We start from the raw sequence: 18707 nt of genomic DNA, 5'->3' as shown, positions 1-18707 counted from the left end.
CCGGCGCCGGGGATGAAGCGGGAGGAGCCTTGCGTGGGACAGGAACCGGCCCCGCAAGGTGTCTGCCGCGGCTGGGGTTGGTTTCCGTAGACGGTGCCGTAAAAGGCTTCTGGCCTTTTTGTTTCCCATGAAGTCTGTAGCACACCTCCACCCCGGTGTGTTTTGCCCCTTCAAAATGTCTTTAAGGAAGAGAGAGAGTGGTGGAGCGTTGCGTTAACCCAAAAGCTGCTTCATGTCATACCTGTTTAAAGCATAGAATTGGGAGGCACCATATTCTTTTTCTTGACGGGCCTAGGTTCAGGTATGGCTTATCTAATTTGAATCATAGAATCATTAAGGTTGGAAAAGACCTTTAAGATTATCAAGTCCAACCGTCAATCCAACACCACCAACCACCGAAATGGATTATTGTACCAGTTGGCTTGGTATGGACGTGCAAACTGTAGCCACCGCAGGGCTTGGTTAATTGAAGGAAGTTGTCAGTGCAATTTTGGAAAGTTTTATCTCCTTTGCTTACTGAAAATCTCCCAGGTAACAGAGATGTTTCTGTGATCCCAGGCTATTATTCTAGCCTAAACACTTGAAAATAGATCAGGAGGGATATTTGAATGTTGATGAGTCCAAGCTGGATAAAATAAATGTCTTCTTCCTGTGTACAGAATTTGATGTTGTATACAGTAGGCGAATAAAACCAAATGCTAAAAACAACGGTAATGACTCTAAGTAACCTTTTATAGGTATCTGTACAGAAGCTTGTAAGTGAGCATCACTATAACAGAAATGGTTTTGACCTCCGTTCATTTAATTTTCTATAATGAGCAAGGATCCTTTCACAGGACCAGTTTCCAAAAAAAGCCAAGTGAGAAAACTTGCAACAAAAATCACTTATAGTATAATTCTCTGTTTAATTTTTGTGTGACTTTTCTAACAGTTCTGGAATTGAAGGTGGCTTAGATGATACTCATTATTTGACCTAAGTCAGCTTGTGGAAGAGTTCAGTTTACATTCTTGCTGATAACTTTGTTGATGTCTCCTGAATGGAAATAAAATTTTACTTAAGTAGTCTGAGAATAAAAATCTGCTTGCCTGTAATCCCATGTAATTAATTAAGGTCAAGTTGGAAATGAGGCTGGAATTGTAATTGCTCATAACGGTACTGCCTTGACTGAAATGTAAGAAGCATGTAATTAATTCTTACCTTTAATTGGATAAGTTCTCTGAAGCGCTTTCCTTTGCTCTTGTGCCTGGATAACCTAGGCAATGATATTGACCTAAATTCTCCCCTTTGGTCAGGAAAGGAGAGTGCAATCCCTAATTTAATTGTAGGGGATAATAAATTCTCTGTAACTGCATATTTTATTTTTAGCTGCCTCTTGAGAATCTAGGTATTTTCTGTGGCTGTAATTTGTCAAACCTTGAGAGGAGCTGACACTGTTGCTGTAGGAAAGCTATCCTGCCACTTGTCTCCTCATTTTTGCCCATATGGGCTGTCCTGTGCAGATGTGAGCACGTGTGCAACAGTGTTGTGAGCTGAGCTAAAGAATGTACACGGAGGGGGGAGGTTTTATTGTTCAGCCCTACAAGTGGTTGTCACCAGTATTTAAACTGCATTCTTGATGGCTGCCTAATGGTGGTTTTCTTTAACTTAAAAAGAAAGAAAAGTTGCATATACTTTGGGCTTAATAGTGCATCAGATGGAGAAGTCTTGTGAAGTGCTTGTAATAGCTCATTCAACAGCTGAACAAGTCTGCTCCCTTCTTTTTTGCTTCAGTTTATTCCTTATCTTCATATTTCTGCTTGCCTGCAGGTTTATTTTGACTTCTTGTGCTTCCTGTAGGAAGAGACTTTTTTCAGGTAAGAAATAGTGACTTGGAGCTCTTGGTTTGTCCTTGCTGTCAAAATGCCAATGCCTATATATTCCAAAAAAACTTTTGAAATGGTGGCTTTTCAGGGGCTTTTGTGGACACAAGCACCAGACTTAAGTGATCATGCGTGTGCGGGTGTATTATGTGTCCATGCTGACTGACTGCAGATGTGTGTGGCAGAAAATAATGCATGCTGGAATATAATTACTTCTTTCTGAGGATTGTTAGTTTGTTGGTGTGCTTTTGTGTGGTTTTACTGGGCTTGAGACCTTGCGGCCAGCCGTCTTTCAGTATAGCCAGCTGTGATCTGCCTTATTTTGTAAAGAACTCCATTTCAGGTAGGTTTATGAAATTGGTTAAAAAGATATAACTGTCTCCACCCATGTCTTTAGCTAGGTAGCCTGTATTAAAAGAAAGAGGGGAAGCACTACTGCTCAGTGTGGAATGGGGCTTTTTTTTTCAGTAGAGCTTTCCTGATCTTGTTGCTGATGTTAAAATAGTAGTTTCAAAATGGACTTCTTTTTCTGCTACTTATATTCAGCACTTATTTCCCAAGGAAATTGAGAATATCCTCTTGTTCCAGAGAGTGCTTGAGTCAGGAAACTATCTTGAACACCTCTAGTGCTCCAGATGTAGAACTGAGCATCCTTAGCCTAGACCTGTGCATCAGTGGCACAAAGACAGTGCCATTGACAGGGTTTGAGTTACGGTTTTTAGTCTTAAAGCTGAAGGCTTAAAGGCTTCTGTTAGTGGAGCAGAGGTTGCAAGTATACCAGACTTTAATTGCTGCTTTGCTATAATGCAAGTTGCTAATGGCTTTTTTGTTATGTGATCCCCTGTATTTATATCAGTCCCTTGCCTAGGTTACAGCTGTCTTCTCAGTAGTGCTGTCATCAGTCTTGCAAAAAGATGTACTGATTTTTTTTGTTTGTTTTTCCTGCTTCCCTTTCATCTCTGAGCTGGGGTCTATGAGCAGACTTGAAGTGCACCCCTTTCTTTCCTTCTTGTAATAAAATGGGGGAATCACATCCTTCTTAGTGTGGCACATATACAGATGATTTGTCTGCTTAATGCATTATCTTAAATGAAGACATAGTTTTTCATCAAAGCTCATGGCAGTGTAACTTGCAAGATTTCCCTTTATTTCACTGTCATGAAAATACCATCTTTTTACCCACAAGTAGGGTAGACTTGGTCCTGTCCAGTCAGGAAGCAACTGAATGAAACTGAGAATGCCACGGACACAGAATGCCAGTTATGCTGAGTGTCAGAACGCTATATACTGACTGGTTGGAAACAGTGCCCTGTGGGAGTTTCAGTGGCTGATACTGCAGGCGGTATAAATTGTCTGTGAAAAATGTTTCTCCATTTTTTTTTTAATGGATGTTTTTACAGGTAGACTTCTAAGAGTCGGAAGGCCAAGTCCAGTTACTGCTGCAGGTACTGTTACCAGATCATTTTTGTGCTTTTTTACTGGCTCTTTCCATTTTCAGTCATAATCTGTTCCTCTTATAGCTAAAATACATGTTGATGCTGAACCTAAGATTGCTCTTATCGGCAATCTGCTATAAGTGTGCTACTGGAACACCCAGAAAAACCTCAAAGCCAGGGGCAGGACATCTGAGGAAACTAATTGGTCAGCTTACTGACCAACACATAGTCTTAAGTATTAAATTTCTATCTCAGATGTGGACTGCATTTGGTCATCGTGGCTCGTGTTTGTTCACATGGCTAGACATGCATGGATTGACATGGTGAACTCTTATGACTTGGAGATTGTGCTTCCATAAGAAACAATGCAGTTTGCTTGAGCTGTCTTTTAGTTGTTAAACATTTGAATTCATAATTTCCTTGAGATAATTCTTGCTGTCTGATATATTAATTTGTACCTTAAAATATCCTTCACACAAAATTTATTCGTTCTTAACTAAGAAGATCTAAAACCATAGAGATGTTTAGAGTCTTAACTTGCTAGAAATGTTTTCAATGAAAGAAGTGTTTCATGTAATTTTTTTTCCCCAATTTGTTAGGCTGCTTTTTTCATGGCAGTTGGAATTATTTCTAGATGGAAGAAGGGTTTTTTTTCTGTCTCTCTGAATAGTTTAAAAGATATTTTTAAATATTCAGAGATCGCCAGTTTCACCATGATACAGCTTGGAAAGCCATGCTTATTAAATAAGAGTGTATCTGTAATTTAAATTTGTTGAAGGCGTGTATCTGACCTAGGGTTTTGTTTGGTTAAAAAAAAAAAAAAAATACTGAAAGATGACTTGTTAAGGTTTGTTAACCATCATGGTATTACAGCAGAAATCCACCAGCATGAGTAGGAATTGTATGTTGCATCAGAAGTCATGACTTCAGTTGTGTGAATCTCAGTCTTCTGTAATTGTCTTGCAAAAGAATTTTGATGTACTTCCAAATCTAGAACACTCAAGGGTTTTGACCCTTTGACTCAGATTTGGCAGTTTCAGTTTTGTTTATGGGCTGCTTCTCATACTTGGTATTTCAGAATTGAAGTTTTTTCTTTTTTTAGCTACTGTCCTCAGACTGACAGGACTGATAGGTGATAGGATTATAATTGTGATATTTGTGAGGGTTTCTCAGTGGTAGTTCTCATTAAACCCCTGGGAGGAAAAGAGGGTGTTAGATTTCGGGCAGATTGTTTACATTTCAGTTATCTTTTTATTCAGTTATCTTTTTTTCTCAGATACATTTGCTTAAAAAACTTACCTGCCAGATAGCAGTTAGATAGAAAAGTGGGAAGAGCCGTTAAGAATTTCTGCAACTTGGAATAACAGAGAAAGGGAAAGGAAAAAAAAAAAGGGAATTCTTGTTTTCATATTTAGCAATTCATTGGAAGAGATGGTGAACTGATTATGATCATCTGTGCCGGCTTTTTAGCCTGTCATTTCACCTAGAATCATACACTCTCAATGTAGAAGATAAAACTGACTGTAGGCTGTGATTTCCTTTAAGTGCAACTTGGCCCATATGGTGGATTTAACATGTCAGTAATCTAGTCTTCAAATGTCTGCAGACAGTACCTTGGATTTTGAGTTACTTGTAGTTACGCTGTCCATTTGCTTAGTTAATGGGGTTATTCTGGAATATTTGGTGCACCAAAGTGGGAGTAATGATAAAGTTACTGGTGGCTTCTGCTTGGCAAAGGATAAATAATGATGGAGAAATTTGATGTGGATATGCAAAGGGAGTATCTGTGTCTGTAAGGATCTCCTAATTTTCTCTCTAATTTGGATCACAGCAGCCTGCTGACCCTCTGTATTGAAATATTTTTAGATTAAATTGGTGTTTTACAGGTGCTGCTGTATGACTGGAATAGTGTTGGCTGTAGAGAAAATAATTTTTTTAACTACTTTTAGTCTCAGAATTCACATGACTTATGTTTTTCCTTCCCTATAGTTGTACAACAGTGTTTGGAATGTTTGCAGCCATATAAGCAAGGAGTTTCTTCTTGGTGAGTATAAGCATGGATCCTTGGTTTTGTTATTTGTAGCTTGTCTTTAAGCTTTTGAAGTTTTGCTTTAAAACTCAAGTTTTCCTTAATTCTTGCAGAAGCACTGGGGATAATACTGGTCTAGATTAAGTAATTATATTCATAAAACAAAGACTGCACATTTTCAGCTGGAGGAAAAATGGCAGTTTCATTAAAGTAGATTTTCTTGAATGTTATTTTATTTAGGAAAAACTTGTTTTATTTTGTGTGATTTAAACCCTTTTCCCAAATCTTTTTGCTTGTTCAGTGGTTAAGAGTGTTTGTGTTTTACCTTTAGTGTGTTACAGGAAAAAAGAGGGGAATCCAGAACAGCTAAATGAGAGATGATCAAATGACTGAAAAGAACTATTTTCAGTAATGAGTATTTATTTCTTTAATTGCACTTGGTAATTCAAATAGGTTTTATTATAGAAAAATACCTTTTCTGTTCTGCTGAATTGCCCATGTTTGTAATTCCTGCTTCGATGTTGGTCTGCCCCTGTCTCACCACCAATTTGAATTGACAGCACAGTTACATTGAATTACCCTCACAGTTGAGAGGATGAAAATGACATTCCTGATGCCCTGTAATCCCAAGGAGAGTGTGAGGATCTTGATCCGGGGATAGTAGCTTATGTTTGCTGACACCGTTTCACTTTTGTCACCAAGTACTTTTAGTAAGTCTTGATCTCTGCCTGAAGAGGAGAGCAAATACAGAGTTTTACTGGTGTCAGTTTTGTTAGTCTCCTGGCATAAACTAGAGGAAAAATAGGAGTCTGAAATAAAATACTAAGTCTTACGCTTTGAGGGAATGTTTCGTGTCGAAGAATTAGGTGTACAGTATTTTTGGTATGGAAGCTTCAAGCATCAGTTCAGGATCCAATTTCAGTGTTGTGTTCCTCAGTCAAAGAGTTTGCCTGTGTAGTTGTTGATTGAATCTGGGAAACTTTTAAAGCAAGAAGTGAGTGCTAGTTAAGATCTAGTTGAGGATCTTGCATGGTGCAAATAAGAACCTCATGTAGTCCAGTGTCTTTTGGATAGAAAAAGGGAGGTGATGCAGTATTCCTTGGAATCTGTTGCAGTGTCTTAACAGTCTTCATGTCCACCACTTTGAATCTTTCCTGTTTCTGCTCCTTTTGCATTAAGGAAACCTTGACTGAAGGTCCGAGGCATTGTGTTTTGAAATGAGTGCTAAGGACATCTTCTGAAACTTATGTTTTGTGTCCTAAAACTTACTCATCTTGCTATAAACAAAACATGAGGCAGGAGCACAGGGATCCTTAGATGAATAGCTAATACAGAACCTGTTTCTGGGTTAGTACTTTAACAGATGTAGGGTTTTATTTCTATTTTTATATGCTGGGTAAAATACAGTGAGGCATACTTCGTGGTAGCAATGCTGCTGTAGGCAGACTTTTTTTGTCTGCAGGCAATAAAAGTCTGTTGTAATCGGCTTTCCAAGTCAGCGACAAAACAATATTTAAAAGTGGTGTTTAAATGTTTAAGACTCGTACTTAGTCTTCATAAGATGCCATTAGGATTGTATGATGTAAATGGTGTCTGTAAATACTATTTTGCAGTCTGATATAGCCATTACCTTTTCTCATCTGCAGGTGTGTGGTTTCAGCACAGCATGGCTGTGGTCATCCACTTGCAAGGTCTTCCGATTGTGGTGGGGACCATGGACTTCTCTGGATTGACCATTCCTGATGGGGGCGTGCATATTGTAGGGGGTGAACTGGGTGAGGCTTTCATCATTTTACCACTGATGAAGATGCGAGGCTTGGTATCATGTATGTAGATGGTATAAGTAAAAGGTCAAAAGTAACTGTTGCAGAGCAATAAAAACCTCATGCAAAATGTAATTGGACTTTCTCCTTGGCAGTTTCAAAATGGGCACATAGATACACTAGCAGCTTTGGACTCTCTGGTGTTGGAGAGAATGGCAGAGTCATTTTGTTGCTGAAACAGGTCTAATCCTCACAGTGGAAAAGAAGTTTTGGAGAAAATCTATACAACTTTGGGGGTAGGCCTAGTAACCACCTCTTGCTTTAATCTTGTTCTTGAACACTTGAGAAAAATGGATTCCTAGAATTACCAAAGTGAAAAGCCAACTCGTGTCTTGGTTTAGTTACCAAGTTGGTACAAATTCATTTTCTGAAGAAAATTTTAGAAGAGATATTCTGGTGAAGTGTTCTTATTTCCAAGTCATAGCTATGACTGTGTCTGATTAGTCTGGGGTTGTTTGTTAACAATCTGTTTTGATGTAATTTAAGGTTTTTAAGTAGTCCTTGCACGAGAGGACAGAGGCTGAAATATAAAATCTTGAAGCAGAGGCAAGCCCCTGTGTTTGGTGCTTTCTTTCTGAGAAACAAAGTTCTCCATATGGTCAAGGGCACGCTGGTGAAAAGTGGATGGCCTGTAGCGTTGCCTGTTGGCCTTGTTTGTGCAGAGCTATGTGATGGCTCCCAGTGAAGGTTGTATCGTGTGGTTTCAGTCTTGCTCTAAGGCTGTATATTTCAGGGTAAAATTGTTGAGCTCCTTTATTGAGTAATTTATTTCATGTAATGTTCTCCAAAGTCTGTATCTGCTTGAAGAAGCTGTTCTGAAATTAGCTGCAAATGAAACAAACAGCCTGCTTTGCAAGGCATGCTGAGTATAGGGACTGCTGGATCACGGTAAATCCAGTTGCAGGATGTGAGAGATAACCCAAAGCAGCCCAAGTTTCATAACTCGGGAGGGCAGAAGAAGGAGTACTTTTGGGGAGGGGGCAGTAACATGAGACTTTTGCCTATACAATTTCTCCTCTTTCAACTTTCTGATCAGCTGCCTTGTAACAAGCTTGGCTGAGTTAGTGAGGCGCAGTACATGCGTGCTCTGACAAATGCTGGTGTTCAGCTGGCTGTAGCTGTAACGTGGACAGAGTTCAGATTTTTCACAAAATCTGCAGCCTCTGTAAATGTGCTTAAAGGTCTTCTGCTTTTTTTTCAGATTTCCCTTTAGTTGTGATACTAGTAGGTTTTTTAATATTTGACTGGAACTGGAAGCTTAAGGCCTTCCTCTCCAAAATTGATGTTTATGTATTGAAGCCCTATTGTGTGAGATCCTGTTACTGAAGTCAGGAGATGTGTATGTTCCTCTTCCAGCCTTGTGTAGGTTGAGCTGAAATGACTCCCATTCTTCAGGATTGCAGCTGTTACTGAAGGGGAGAGCGGAGAGCTTCAATAGGACAAGAGGAGATGGCCTCAAGTTGTGCCAGGGAGGTTTACATTGGATATTAGGAAACATTGCTTTACTGGAAGAGTGGTCAAACATTGAACAGTCTGCTCAGGGAAGTGGTGGACTTACCATCACTGGAGGCGTTCAAAAAACATGTATATATGGCACTTTGGGACATGGTTTAGTGGGCATGGTGGTGTTGTGTTGATGGTTGGACTTCATGATCTTGGAGGACCTTTCCAACCTTAATGATTCTGTTGATTCTGTGAATAGTGTTCTTCCAGTACTTTTAGGAGTATGTTGTCTTTGCATGTCCCTACTTAGTGAAAGGGAAAAATAAGCTTACTAGGACAAGAGTCATCTTGCAACTGTAATTTCTCCTACAAGTGTTAAGCAAAATGTGTGTCTGTTCCATATTTGGAGGCAGGAAAATCTATTGCTAATGTGAGAAAGTGGTATTTTAATGATGTAAATCTGCAGAGAAGATAGTATATGTTTGAGCTGTGGGTGGATAAACTGTTTAAAAAAAAAAAAAAGCTTTGCACTTGCTGTTTGGATTTCCAGGTTTGCTTAAAAAAAAAAATTCTTTTATTGTTCATCAGAACATAAAAACCCAACCATCCTAACTTTTTCCTTAATTTCCTTCACCATCTCCTTTCCCAATTAAAAGGTACAGCGGTGGTATGTAAATCCCCTCCCATCCCCCAACCTCTAGCCATGTTAAAGACAGTCAGTTTTGGACTGATTCAGATCCATGCTGGGAAAACTCAGTTTGTTATCAGATACTCTAGAAAAGTAACTTGCAATGTTTCTCAGTTCCTAGATGGCTAAAATATTTTGTATTTCAGTGTGAATCACTGTGTTGTGAATTGAGCTTACAGCCAATAGCATTTTTTTTCCCATACTGTTGCAGGTTGCTTTAACAGTAGTGAAGATAAGTCTAAAATCAGTGCTTTAGAGGAAGACAGCAGATTGTCTTCTGGTGGAGAAGTTTTTTTGCAATGTGGTTATGATATGGTGGAGGTGCCTCCATGGCCAGCCCTTGGCAAATGGCCTGGTTTAAAAAGTGTGGTGATGGAGTAGCTTTTCCCTGCGATACCAGGTTTATGACTTTCCTAACGATCTTTGATTTCTGCACCACACTTGAACGTAGAGTAGTTCTTCAGAAAATAATGTTAATCTCTTTATAGATGCAGCTCAGTTGATATTATTGCTGCTTACATATTGTGTGAACCAAAATGGTGCTGCCAGTGCATGTCTCCTTATTCTTGTAGTGTAAGACTAGAAGGTTTTTTAATTTAACTTGCATCCATTTTATACATCTTTAATTGAATCTTCAGGATATAGCTTTGTTGTAAGGAGGACAGTATTGAATAATACTTATTCATATTTTTGGATCTTATGATCCGTTCCTGTAGCCTTCAAGCTCACAATTTGTATCTTGTAATTGTGGGAAATGACTGACAAATTTGGGAAAAAGATCAGACTTTCTGAAACTACTTTGGCAAGATTTCTAAACCCTTTATATTATCTGTTGGAAACATGTCTTAATGAAGACTTCTTATTTTCTGGTTAAAATGGTGAAGTGGGAAGAGAGCAATGCAAATATCCAAGCAGTATAGAGAGTCTTCTAAGATTGAGTAAAGAAAATAGACATTTCTAATGTCTTTGAACACTATTGCATTTGTAGTGGTGAGGTGACATAGTATTCTTGAGTGTTCCACTAACATGTTAGCTGTTGAAAGACTGTTATTATGTTTGGTTTTGCCCACTTCCTGTTTACTGGGTTCCTTGTTTTCATCAAAACCGGGAGGGGGGGAGAGAGTATCATGAAACTATTATTAGTTGTGAATAAGCATTGGGTTACCGGGTTCTTAACTGACCTGGAATTGACTGATGGACAAAGGTTTAGCTTCAGTCTTTCATGGTCCAGTAGCTACCATTTCGAACAGATTTTTTGAATGATTCTGCACATTGTCACTTGGGAACTTGGAGATAATTGCCCCCATTACTTTCTGCAGACCAAAAATACAGAGGTCCCTTAACGTCTAGCTTTTGGGGATTATGGTGCATAAGCTTATTTTGTGTATGTCTTGATTAGTGATTGATATTTAATTGCATTTTTCAGGGGAATAAAATCAGCAGTGTTGATATTACAAAATGACAAAACATCCTCCGAATAGAAGAGGGATCAACTTTGAGGTGGGAGCCCAGTTGGAAGCCCGTGACAGATTAAAAAACTGGTATTTTTTAAAACCATTCATATTGTATTAACTCTAAGTTTTTAATATCTTAAACATTTTGTATTGGTACATTTATTTAGAGTCCTGGTCATTGGTTTGTAGGAAAGTAGTTAATTTATAAAAGTTCATATACCAGTGGTTGGAATGGGCGATAGATGCTGATATGTTGTGCTGGCCCTTAAAAAGTGTGCTGGTGCTGTCTGTATCAGGGAAATAGGACTACTCATAAATGTAGTGGGACTTCAGACTCTGGTACTCCTGAATTCGCATTTTAAATTCTGTGCTATACACAGATTGTAGAGCAGACATGGAGAGAGAAATCCTTTGCAGTACAGAATACGCAAGGTAGTTCCTCACTACTTCCTTTCCCATCGCTGCTATGAATTCATAGGTTTTAAAGTCTGATTGAAATTCTTATGACGTGTGCTCGTTTGAGGGTGGTCAGCTTTAGAGTTAAAGAACTGGGTGGGGAAACACATTCCGCAGTAAGAAGTCTGCTCTGGAGCCTATCTTGCAGACTTAAGTTCTGAGGAAGAACGCTTCTCTTGACTAATCACTGCAGTAGGAAGGGGAAAAAGGGCCTAAAAGTTACTTGGTCTAACTCTGAGCCTTCTACTTCTGTTCATTTTAGGAAGTTAGCTCAAAAACTAGTATTTAATAATGCTTAGTGAATGAGGCATATGATGAAAATTGCTGGAGTCAAAGACTTCTTAAATATAGGAATTAATTTGGTTTTGTTAGCTCCTCAAGATATCTTCTCTCTCTCCTGAAATCAGCTATAGTTGACTCTTATTTAAAAGTCTATGTGGGTTAGACATGATTGTCCTTTAGGCTCTGGAACTGGCTGGCAGGTTAAGTGTGCAGAAGTCTCAGTGTTGAAAACCATCTTGACGCCCAGAAGGATGGAGCACTGCCTTAGACACAGGGGACTTGTTCTAAAATATCTTGGTTGCATGCAGAGTATTTCTCTCTTTTCCAGGTACAAAGGGATTGGAATTGTGAAAATGAGTAAACATAGCTTTTTATGGAAAGAACATGAAGTGCGAACATTAAATCATACTTGCATGTTATGTTGGCTTTCCTGTGCAACCAAGATTGTGTAGGTAGGGCTTTGGTCTGAATCTGCATGCATCTTTTGTATTCTTGAGCTTTGTTTATACAGCAAAAAAAGTCACGCCTACAAAAATGAGATTTCTTAGCCTGTCTGTAATGTAGGCTTATTAAAGCTGCAATTTAGTATAGATAATGTTTGAGTAAGGCTAATAACTTGTGTCCATGGCTATTATCCTTCTGACATGTCTGGACAACAACAGTATCTCAAAATAGGGGCATACACAGCTCTTACATGGGAAAACTTTGGCCAGGGAATTCAACACCTACTATACTTTCCACATACGCATTGGCTTAAATTTGAATTTTGGATATGCTGTATGTCCAAAACCAAGCCATGTTGTTTAGTTTTTAAAAGCACTTGGTCTTAAATGACCTGTCTTATGCACAGTGTTTTGCAACTCTTTGATCTCTCAACTTAGTTATTAACTCTCCAGTTCTGAAAGTTTTCTATTACTTGCTAAGCTTTTGAAACCTGGGCCAGAAAGTCCATGTTTCCTTGACTGGTGATCTCTGTGTATTTCTGTTTTCAGGGTTTGTGAACCAAAATTTGTAAGACCTGGGGGCTTATTTTCTCTTAGCAATATCAGTGGTGACAGGCTGACATGCCTACCCAGGTGTGAATTTGTAGAGGACAGCAGGCTTCTTTTTTCCTCTTCTACTTTCACCTGCCACTGTGTGATCAGAACCACTGTGGTTACAATGTGTTCCTTTTACGTGGATACAAAACTTTCCATTTGCTGATACTTGCTTTTCCCAATGCTAGACCTTCAGAGGTCCATGCTTTTCTTGATAGTACTTTTGCTGCTTTGTTGGCTCTTAAACATAGGCAGAAGTCTCTTTGTTTGATCGGAGGGCTGTCTTTGGTTTCTGTGCTCAGTACCAAACACACCAGTCCATTCATTGGCCACTGTTGCTTTTCAAATGGCAGTGCTGCTTGGGAAAGTATTTCATCTCGGAGCCCCATTTACTTGCCTTTTCATGGTGGTGACTTGTGCCCTGAAATGCTAGTTCAGGACTTTCAGGATGTTCGTGTGTGATGCCAACCCTATTGAAGGGAAAAAAAGTTCTGTATGCTAGCAGAGTAGTCAATGCGGTGTGTGCTCCTTGCCAAAGTGCAAAGTGAATTTTGCATCTTTAGAGCTCTAATCAAAGGTTACTGTGTTGTATCTGGAATCATAATATATTGGAAGTGCACTTCAGTTCCTGGTGCAGTTTTCTGTCACCTCCTAGACTCAAACTCCAGGGCGTTCTTGTACTTTTGGTACTTGGTGCTTGGCTTCGTTCTTGGGGCTTGGTTGATGCATCAAAGCTGTCATGAAAGGCTTCTGACAAGTGTCTGTTGACCTCAGGGCACTAAAAGGGGAGAGCTCTGGCCATCAGGCAATGCCTCCATGCATGCTGAAAGGTCACCTGGTACACAGTGCTGGAGTTCAGTAGCGGGTAGTGGGACTGCTCCAGCTGTGTAGTCCTAAATGGAGAGATCCCAGAGAGTCTAGCTGTAATGATGTACATGCACACGCTGTCCCGGATGAATTTAATTCTTTAAACTTTCTGCATTGGATCATTCCAACTCTTTACTGCTGGCTAGCTGCAGAAATTCTTTCTTACCAAAAAGAGATGACTCTGCACTGGACACCTGGAGTAGGCAAATAAAGACACCTCTTGTGTTACCTTATTGTAATGACACCTCTTCAAGTTCCTCTGTTTGTTGTGTGAGTAAAATGAAGAGACTTTTGATTCTGGTTGAGGCTCTTGAGTATTGAAAACAAGATTAGTATTGTTAGAGTATTGTGCTACCCTGTTAAGGTTTAGATTGTCAGTCCCATGAGTTTAACTGCTCATGCTGTGAGGACTTTGTCTCAGCACTGAAAAGATAGTAGTTGTCATTCTGCATAGTACTGGTTCTCCTAGATGCTTCCTTTCCTCTCAGCATTGCATTGACTGCAGTAAGCTTCTCCTTCCTTAGGTCCAAGAGAGGGGGGGGTTTACAGCAATCCCATTTTGGTATATAGGAAAGAAGGGAGACAAACTAGTCCAGAGCTGAGAGATGGAAAACTCTCCAGTCACCACTCTCTGAATTTCCAGGTATATACCTCTTCATGGAAGAGCATGGTTTTACACTTGTGTCTACAAGAGACTCATTTTCATATTGTTTGCTGTGCTCTGACAGCAGTAGTCTGAAGTTGTCAGTCATTGCTAACCCTTGTCTGTTGAGAGTTAGGCTGTTTGAGCTTTTGATTGTTGTTCGAGTTTTTATCAAACTAATGACAGCAGTTTGAGCATCTTAGAGGTTTTCGCTTACTGTTTAGCCAATGCGTAAGGCCTTGAAAAGTACAAGCTCATCATTCCTTTTGAATTGAGCTGGAAAACTACTTGTTTTGGCCTCCCAATAAAGACACAGCAAGAAGTTGTGTCTGATTTCAGCTTGTTTTTCATGGTATGTTAGATAAATATTCAGATCAGTACCAGTTGGAGATTTCTTACTCAGGATCAGTTAGCTGTCTTGAAAACCCGTGGAGTCAACTTCCTTTGTGTTTTGGGGGAGGATGTGTTGGACTCTGCCTGGACACACAGTGGTTGTACTCTTCCCCCGCCCCCTCCCCCCCATGCCTTCATCAGGCTTCAGCTATTGGCTTTTCACTTTGTGTATCCTCCCATAGTATGTTTTCTTGACAAACAAGTCTGAATTTACCTCTGCCAGTTAGCAGAAGTTACCTCTGTCAAGTCAGTTACCTCTGCCACTTGGCATGTTTACAGGCTTTTTGGTGCATGTGTATGGATATGCTCTATTAGTCCTCTTCTGTATAGATCTGTGAGGACTTCTGCCTCCTGATGTGGCATGCTTGCTCAGTGTTTTGAAGGCTAAGCGATGAATGTTGGAGGAAGGAAGCTTGCACAGTCTGTGCATGGTGCTCAGAGCTGCTGAGAATCTATGAATCTTTCTTCTTTGTTTCCAAGTTGCCAGCACTGTGTTTTGCATCTGAAAGGAAGGTGGGATCCAGGAGGGGGCTGTCAATAGGTTTACTGTTCCAGTTAAGAGCACTTGATCATGTTTGCTGATGGTTGGTTGCTTCAGAAAGGGAAGATTTCTTCAAACTTTGCAGCATGTTGTCCAGGAGCTGTCTGAGAGCTCCAGTTCACCCATGCTGGCTCTCAACCAGGCTGAAATTTGGTCTCATTGTCAGGTATGTTTTTGCTGTTCTTTATGATAAATCAGCATCTCTTCCCCATCAGGAGAGTCTTTAGAAGGTGAGGTGGGATAGGTGCAGGTGATACTGGTGCATGATTCTGCAATGATGGTTCTTCTGTTGGAGAAGGTTCCTCCTTCTACTGTGTGTGAAGTAGGTAAAGTCTTACCTCATAGAGTTAGTTGGCTCTTGTCACTTGGGCTTGTCTCTCCCCAGTGGGAGAAAATTAGTGGATTGAGTATGTTTACCCAAGGTGTTTATCTGCATGGACTGGATTGTTATCTGAATGTTGAGTCAGTGTTCTGTCACTTTTATCAGCTTCCTGCTTGATCTTTGAGAATCTGGACAAGCCCTAGGCCCGTTGCAGTCCTGATGTCAGAAGGGTGCTTTTGCCTAGTCTCTTGTTCAGAGGACCTGGGAATTCTTACCCCTGTTTTTGCTGCACTTTGTAGGGAACTGGATACTGATTTTTGCCATTACCTGTCCTTAGTGATAAACAGTTTATGAGATATCTAAGAATAAACTATGTTTAATAGAACTATGTTGTTATATGTGGAAAGACTGTGAATATTCACCCCTCATGAACCTGTGCAGGGCAGTGCTTGGGGTTACCTAAATATGAAATATGTTGACTGTGAACACAAAGGAAGTTCCTTTCTTCCTAGGAAGCTGGTAACCAGTTAGAGATGTCCATGCTGTAAGTATCTCTCACTTGTTTTCCTCTCCTCCACAGCCTTTGCTGCATGTGTTCTGATAATATATTGGGATGAACTAATGGCATAGCTTGAGGCATGTGGCATTGAGTGTTAGGCAGAGCCTTAGTCTGTGGTGACAGTTTAAGTGTCTAGCGTGGCCTGTTTGTAGCTGGTTTTGGACAAGTCATGACTGTGTGTGTCTCCAGATCTGCTGAAGAATTTCAGTTGTAGGTAGCTTTTCTTTTCATCTGTCTAGGATTATAAAATGGTACTCTGTTGCATTTAAGTCTTCATTCTGACATGTCTAGGTTTTATTTTTAACATCAGGCTTGATCCTTTCAAGATGCCATTTCTTTCTGCCCATTTTTCTGTGTTTTAAAGTGTGATTTGTCAGGTAATAATACATGTGGATTTCTGGATTTTTTTTTTTCTTCAAGCTTTTGTTTAAGTGGGGCCGTGCCTTTCTTCTACAAATAACTGAAAATGCTGACAGGTGGAGACTTTCTCCTGGCGCTGTTATTGCGGCAGGGAAAGCATCAATACTGGGGATGTTATCTTCAGTTAGGATAGTGAAATATGAGTGAAGTTACAAATTACCAATGCAATTAAAGAAATGCACCATTTATAAGGTCTTCCTGATTAGAAACAACTGGATTTGCTTTTCTCAAATTCCTGTACTTTTAATGTACTGAGAGATTTTTATTTTAAAATCCCAGAACTTTGCAGATTAAATTTACTTTTAAGAATCTAAAACTTGAATTAATGTTTTAGTGTGCCTTTTAGACTTTTGCTGTTACACTGGGGAGATGATTCATGATGCTGATCCATCATATCATTGATGGATATCTCTGACAGAAGTGAGTGTATTGACCTCCAGGTGTTACTCTTGATAAGAGGGAGCTGAAGCTATCAGTTTTGTGTGTATGTGAAATTTCTAGGTATAGGGAAGGCTTTTCTGACTTCTCGTTGTCTAGTTGTTTGGTTTTTTTTTTTTCCACCTCAGACTGAGTTCTCTTTCTGTAGCCAATGTTTGCCTTTGCTGTTCAGTTTTGGGATTTGTCCTGTGCTGAGCTCGTAGTCATTTTGTAGCATCTCTATTGTTTATACAAGAATGTTAAGATTGTAGAAGCTAAAGATTGTTAGGTATAGTAACTTGGCTCCCGTTAACACCTGATCAAGCAGATCTTCAGATATTTTGCTTTTGATCAATAAGAAGGCTCCATTTGTGTAATGTTTTGTGCTGTTGTTAAGTGTCAGAGACAGCTTACTTAATTCTTAATTGAAATATTTCAATCTACCTTTTGACTAGGTATCCAGCTCACATTGAAGAAATTGATTATGAAGAAGGAAAAGTACTTATCCATTTCAAACGCTGGAACCATAGATATGATGAATGGTTTTGTTGGGACAGTCCTTATTTGCGTCCCTTAGAGAAAATACAGTTAAGAAAAGAAGGATTACATGAGGAAGAAGGTTGTGCAGTAAGTAGAAAATAGAGGACATTTGAGTACATAATAGTGTAATGTGCAGTTCTATGAATTATGACCATTAAAATGCTTCACTGTTGCTGTGTTGCCTGCTATATAAGTTTTATGATTTATTTTAAATATTGGAAAACTAATCATTTTGTTTTAATGAAGTTGTGTGTTTCAGTAATTCTCAGATGAAAATGCTTTTAACTTCCGTCTTGTAGGGATTTCACATAAATGATCAGGTATTGGCTTGCTGGTCTGACTGTCGCTTCTATCCAGCCAAAGTTACTTCTGTTAACAAAGATGGTAAGGAATAGTCCTTCTGGTTTTGTCATGCTTGTTAGTAATGCATTTCTAATTGTATTGTAACCTTTTTGCTTAGGTGGAGAGGTAGTACAGCAGACAGAACACAACTGTGAAAAGTTTTCTTTTCAATTATATGTTTTAGTCTGCCATCAGCTTTTTTAACCTAACCTCTTATCCTTTTCATGAGAGAAAAGAACTTTCTGCTGGGATACCCAGTCAGTGATTCCTTTAAGTTTGGGAAAAGTTGCTTCTGAAGTTTATTGTCAAGAGATGCATGTAACTGCAGTAAAACTAGTGTCAGAACTGCAAAACCCCTTTGCAAGTGGTGGGGCAGGGGGAAGCACAGCCATGCTGCTCCTTTTTGAATATCAGTAAGTAACCATGAAGGGCTTGTTATGCTGTGCTTTCTTTAGATTGACTATGTGTTGTAAGATCAAGGAGAAAAAGTGTGTAATTATCTCTCGGAGTAGTCTACCAAAAATATTTTGGGGTTTTAAGAAGAAAGTGTATCCAAGGTGCAAATCTAAGCTTAGACATGCACCTTTATGCTTACAGTAATTATTTTTAACTTCACTGTTTCTCCCTTACCTGGCCTGTGATAAGACCTCTGCTTTTGGTTTCTAACAACACAGATAAGGCAGTTTTTATCTAGAGCTAAATGTGCAGTTAGAGTATTGGAGTATCTGTTAGCAGATGCTCTGTTAAATAGCTTCTGATCTTTAAACACTTATGCCTTATTTTCAAATTTTAGGTACGTACACTGTGAAATTTTATGATGGTGTAGTTCAGACTGTCAAAAACATTCATGTCAAAGCTTTTTCCAAAGATCAGGTAAGTATTGTGTTCGTGCTACTAGTGTGTTCCAAAATTGACAGTTCAGGTGGCTAGATATGATGAATTATAAAATATGAAACGAATGAAACTTCTTTGTTGCTAACATAAAATACATCTAAAATAAAATCTTTTAAAATCCTTCTGTGACCAGGTGATCTGCCTAGTGGATGAGGGAAAGGCTGTGGATATTGTCTACCTGGACTTCAGTAAAGCCTTTGGCACAGTCTCCCACAGCATTCTGCTAGAGAAGCTGGTGGCTCATGGCGTAGACAGGTGTAC

The 18707-nt window shown here is 39.3% G+C and overlaps 1 protein-coding gene across 1 annotated transcript; it reads left to right on the top strand.

Moving 5' to 3' along the window:
- Positions 1-10737: 10737 nt before the first annotated feature.
- On the top strand, positions 10738-18425 carry LOC104625802 (PHD finger protein 20-like; the record flags this gene model as incomplete). The annotated part of the gene is made up of 4 exons (XM_010293539.1): positions 10738-10820; positions 17126-17297; positions 17510-17594; positions 18346-18425. Coding segments are annotated over exons 1-4 (420 nt in total), but the record flags the coding sequence as incomplete, so codon positions are not given.
- Positions 18426-18707: the final 282 nt, after the last annotated feature.

Source organism: Phaethon lepturus, unplaced genomic scaffold (assembly GCF_000687285.1).
Source record: "Phaethon lepturus isolate BGI_N335 unplaced genomic scaffold, ASM68728v1 Scaffold19708, whole genome shotgun sequence".
NCBI lineage: Eukaryota > Metazoa > Chordata > Aves > Phaethontiformes > Phaethontidae > Phaethon > Phaethon lepturus.
This window is presented reverse-complemented; position numbering and strand designations above follow the sequence as displayed.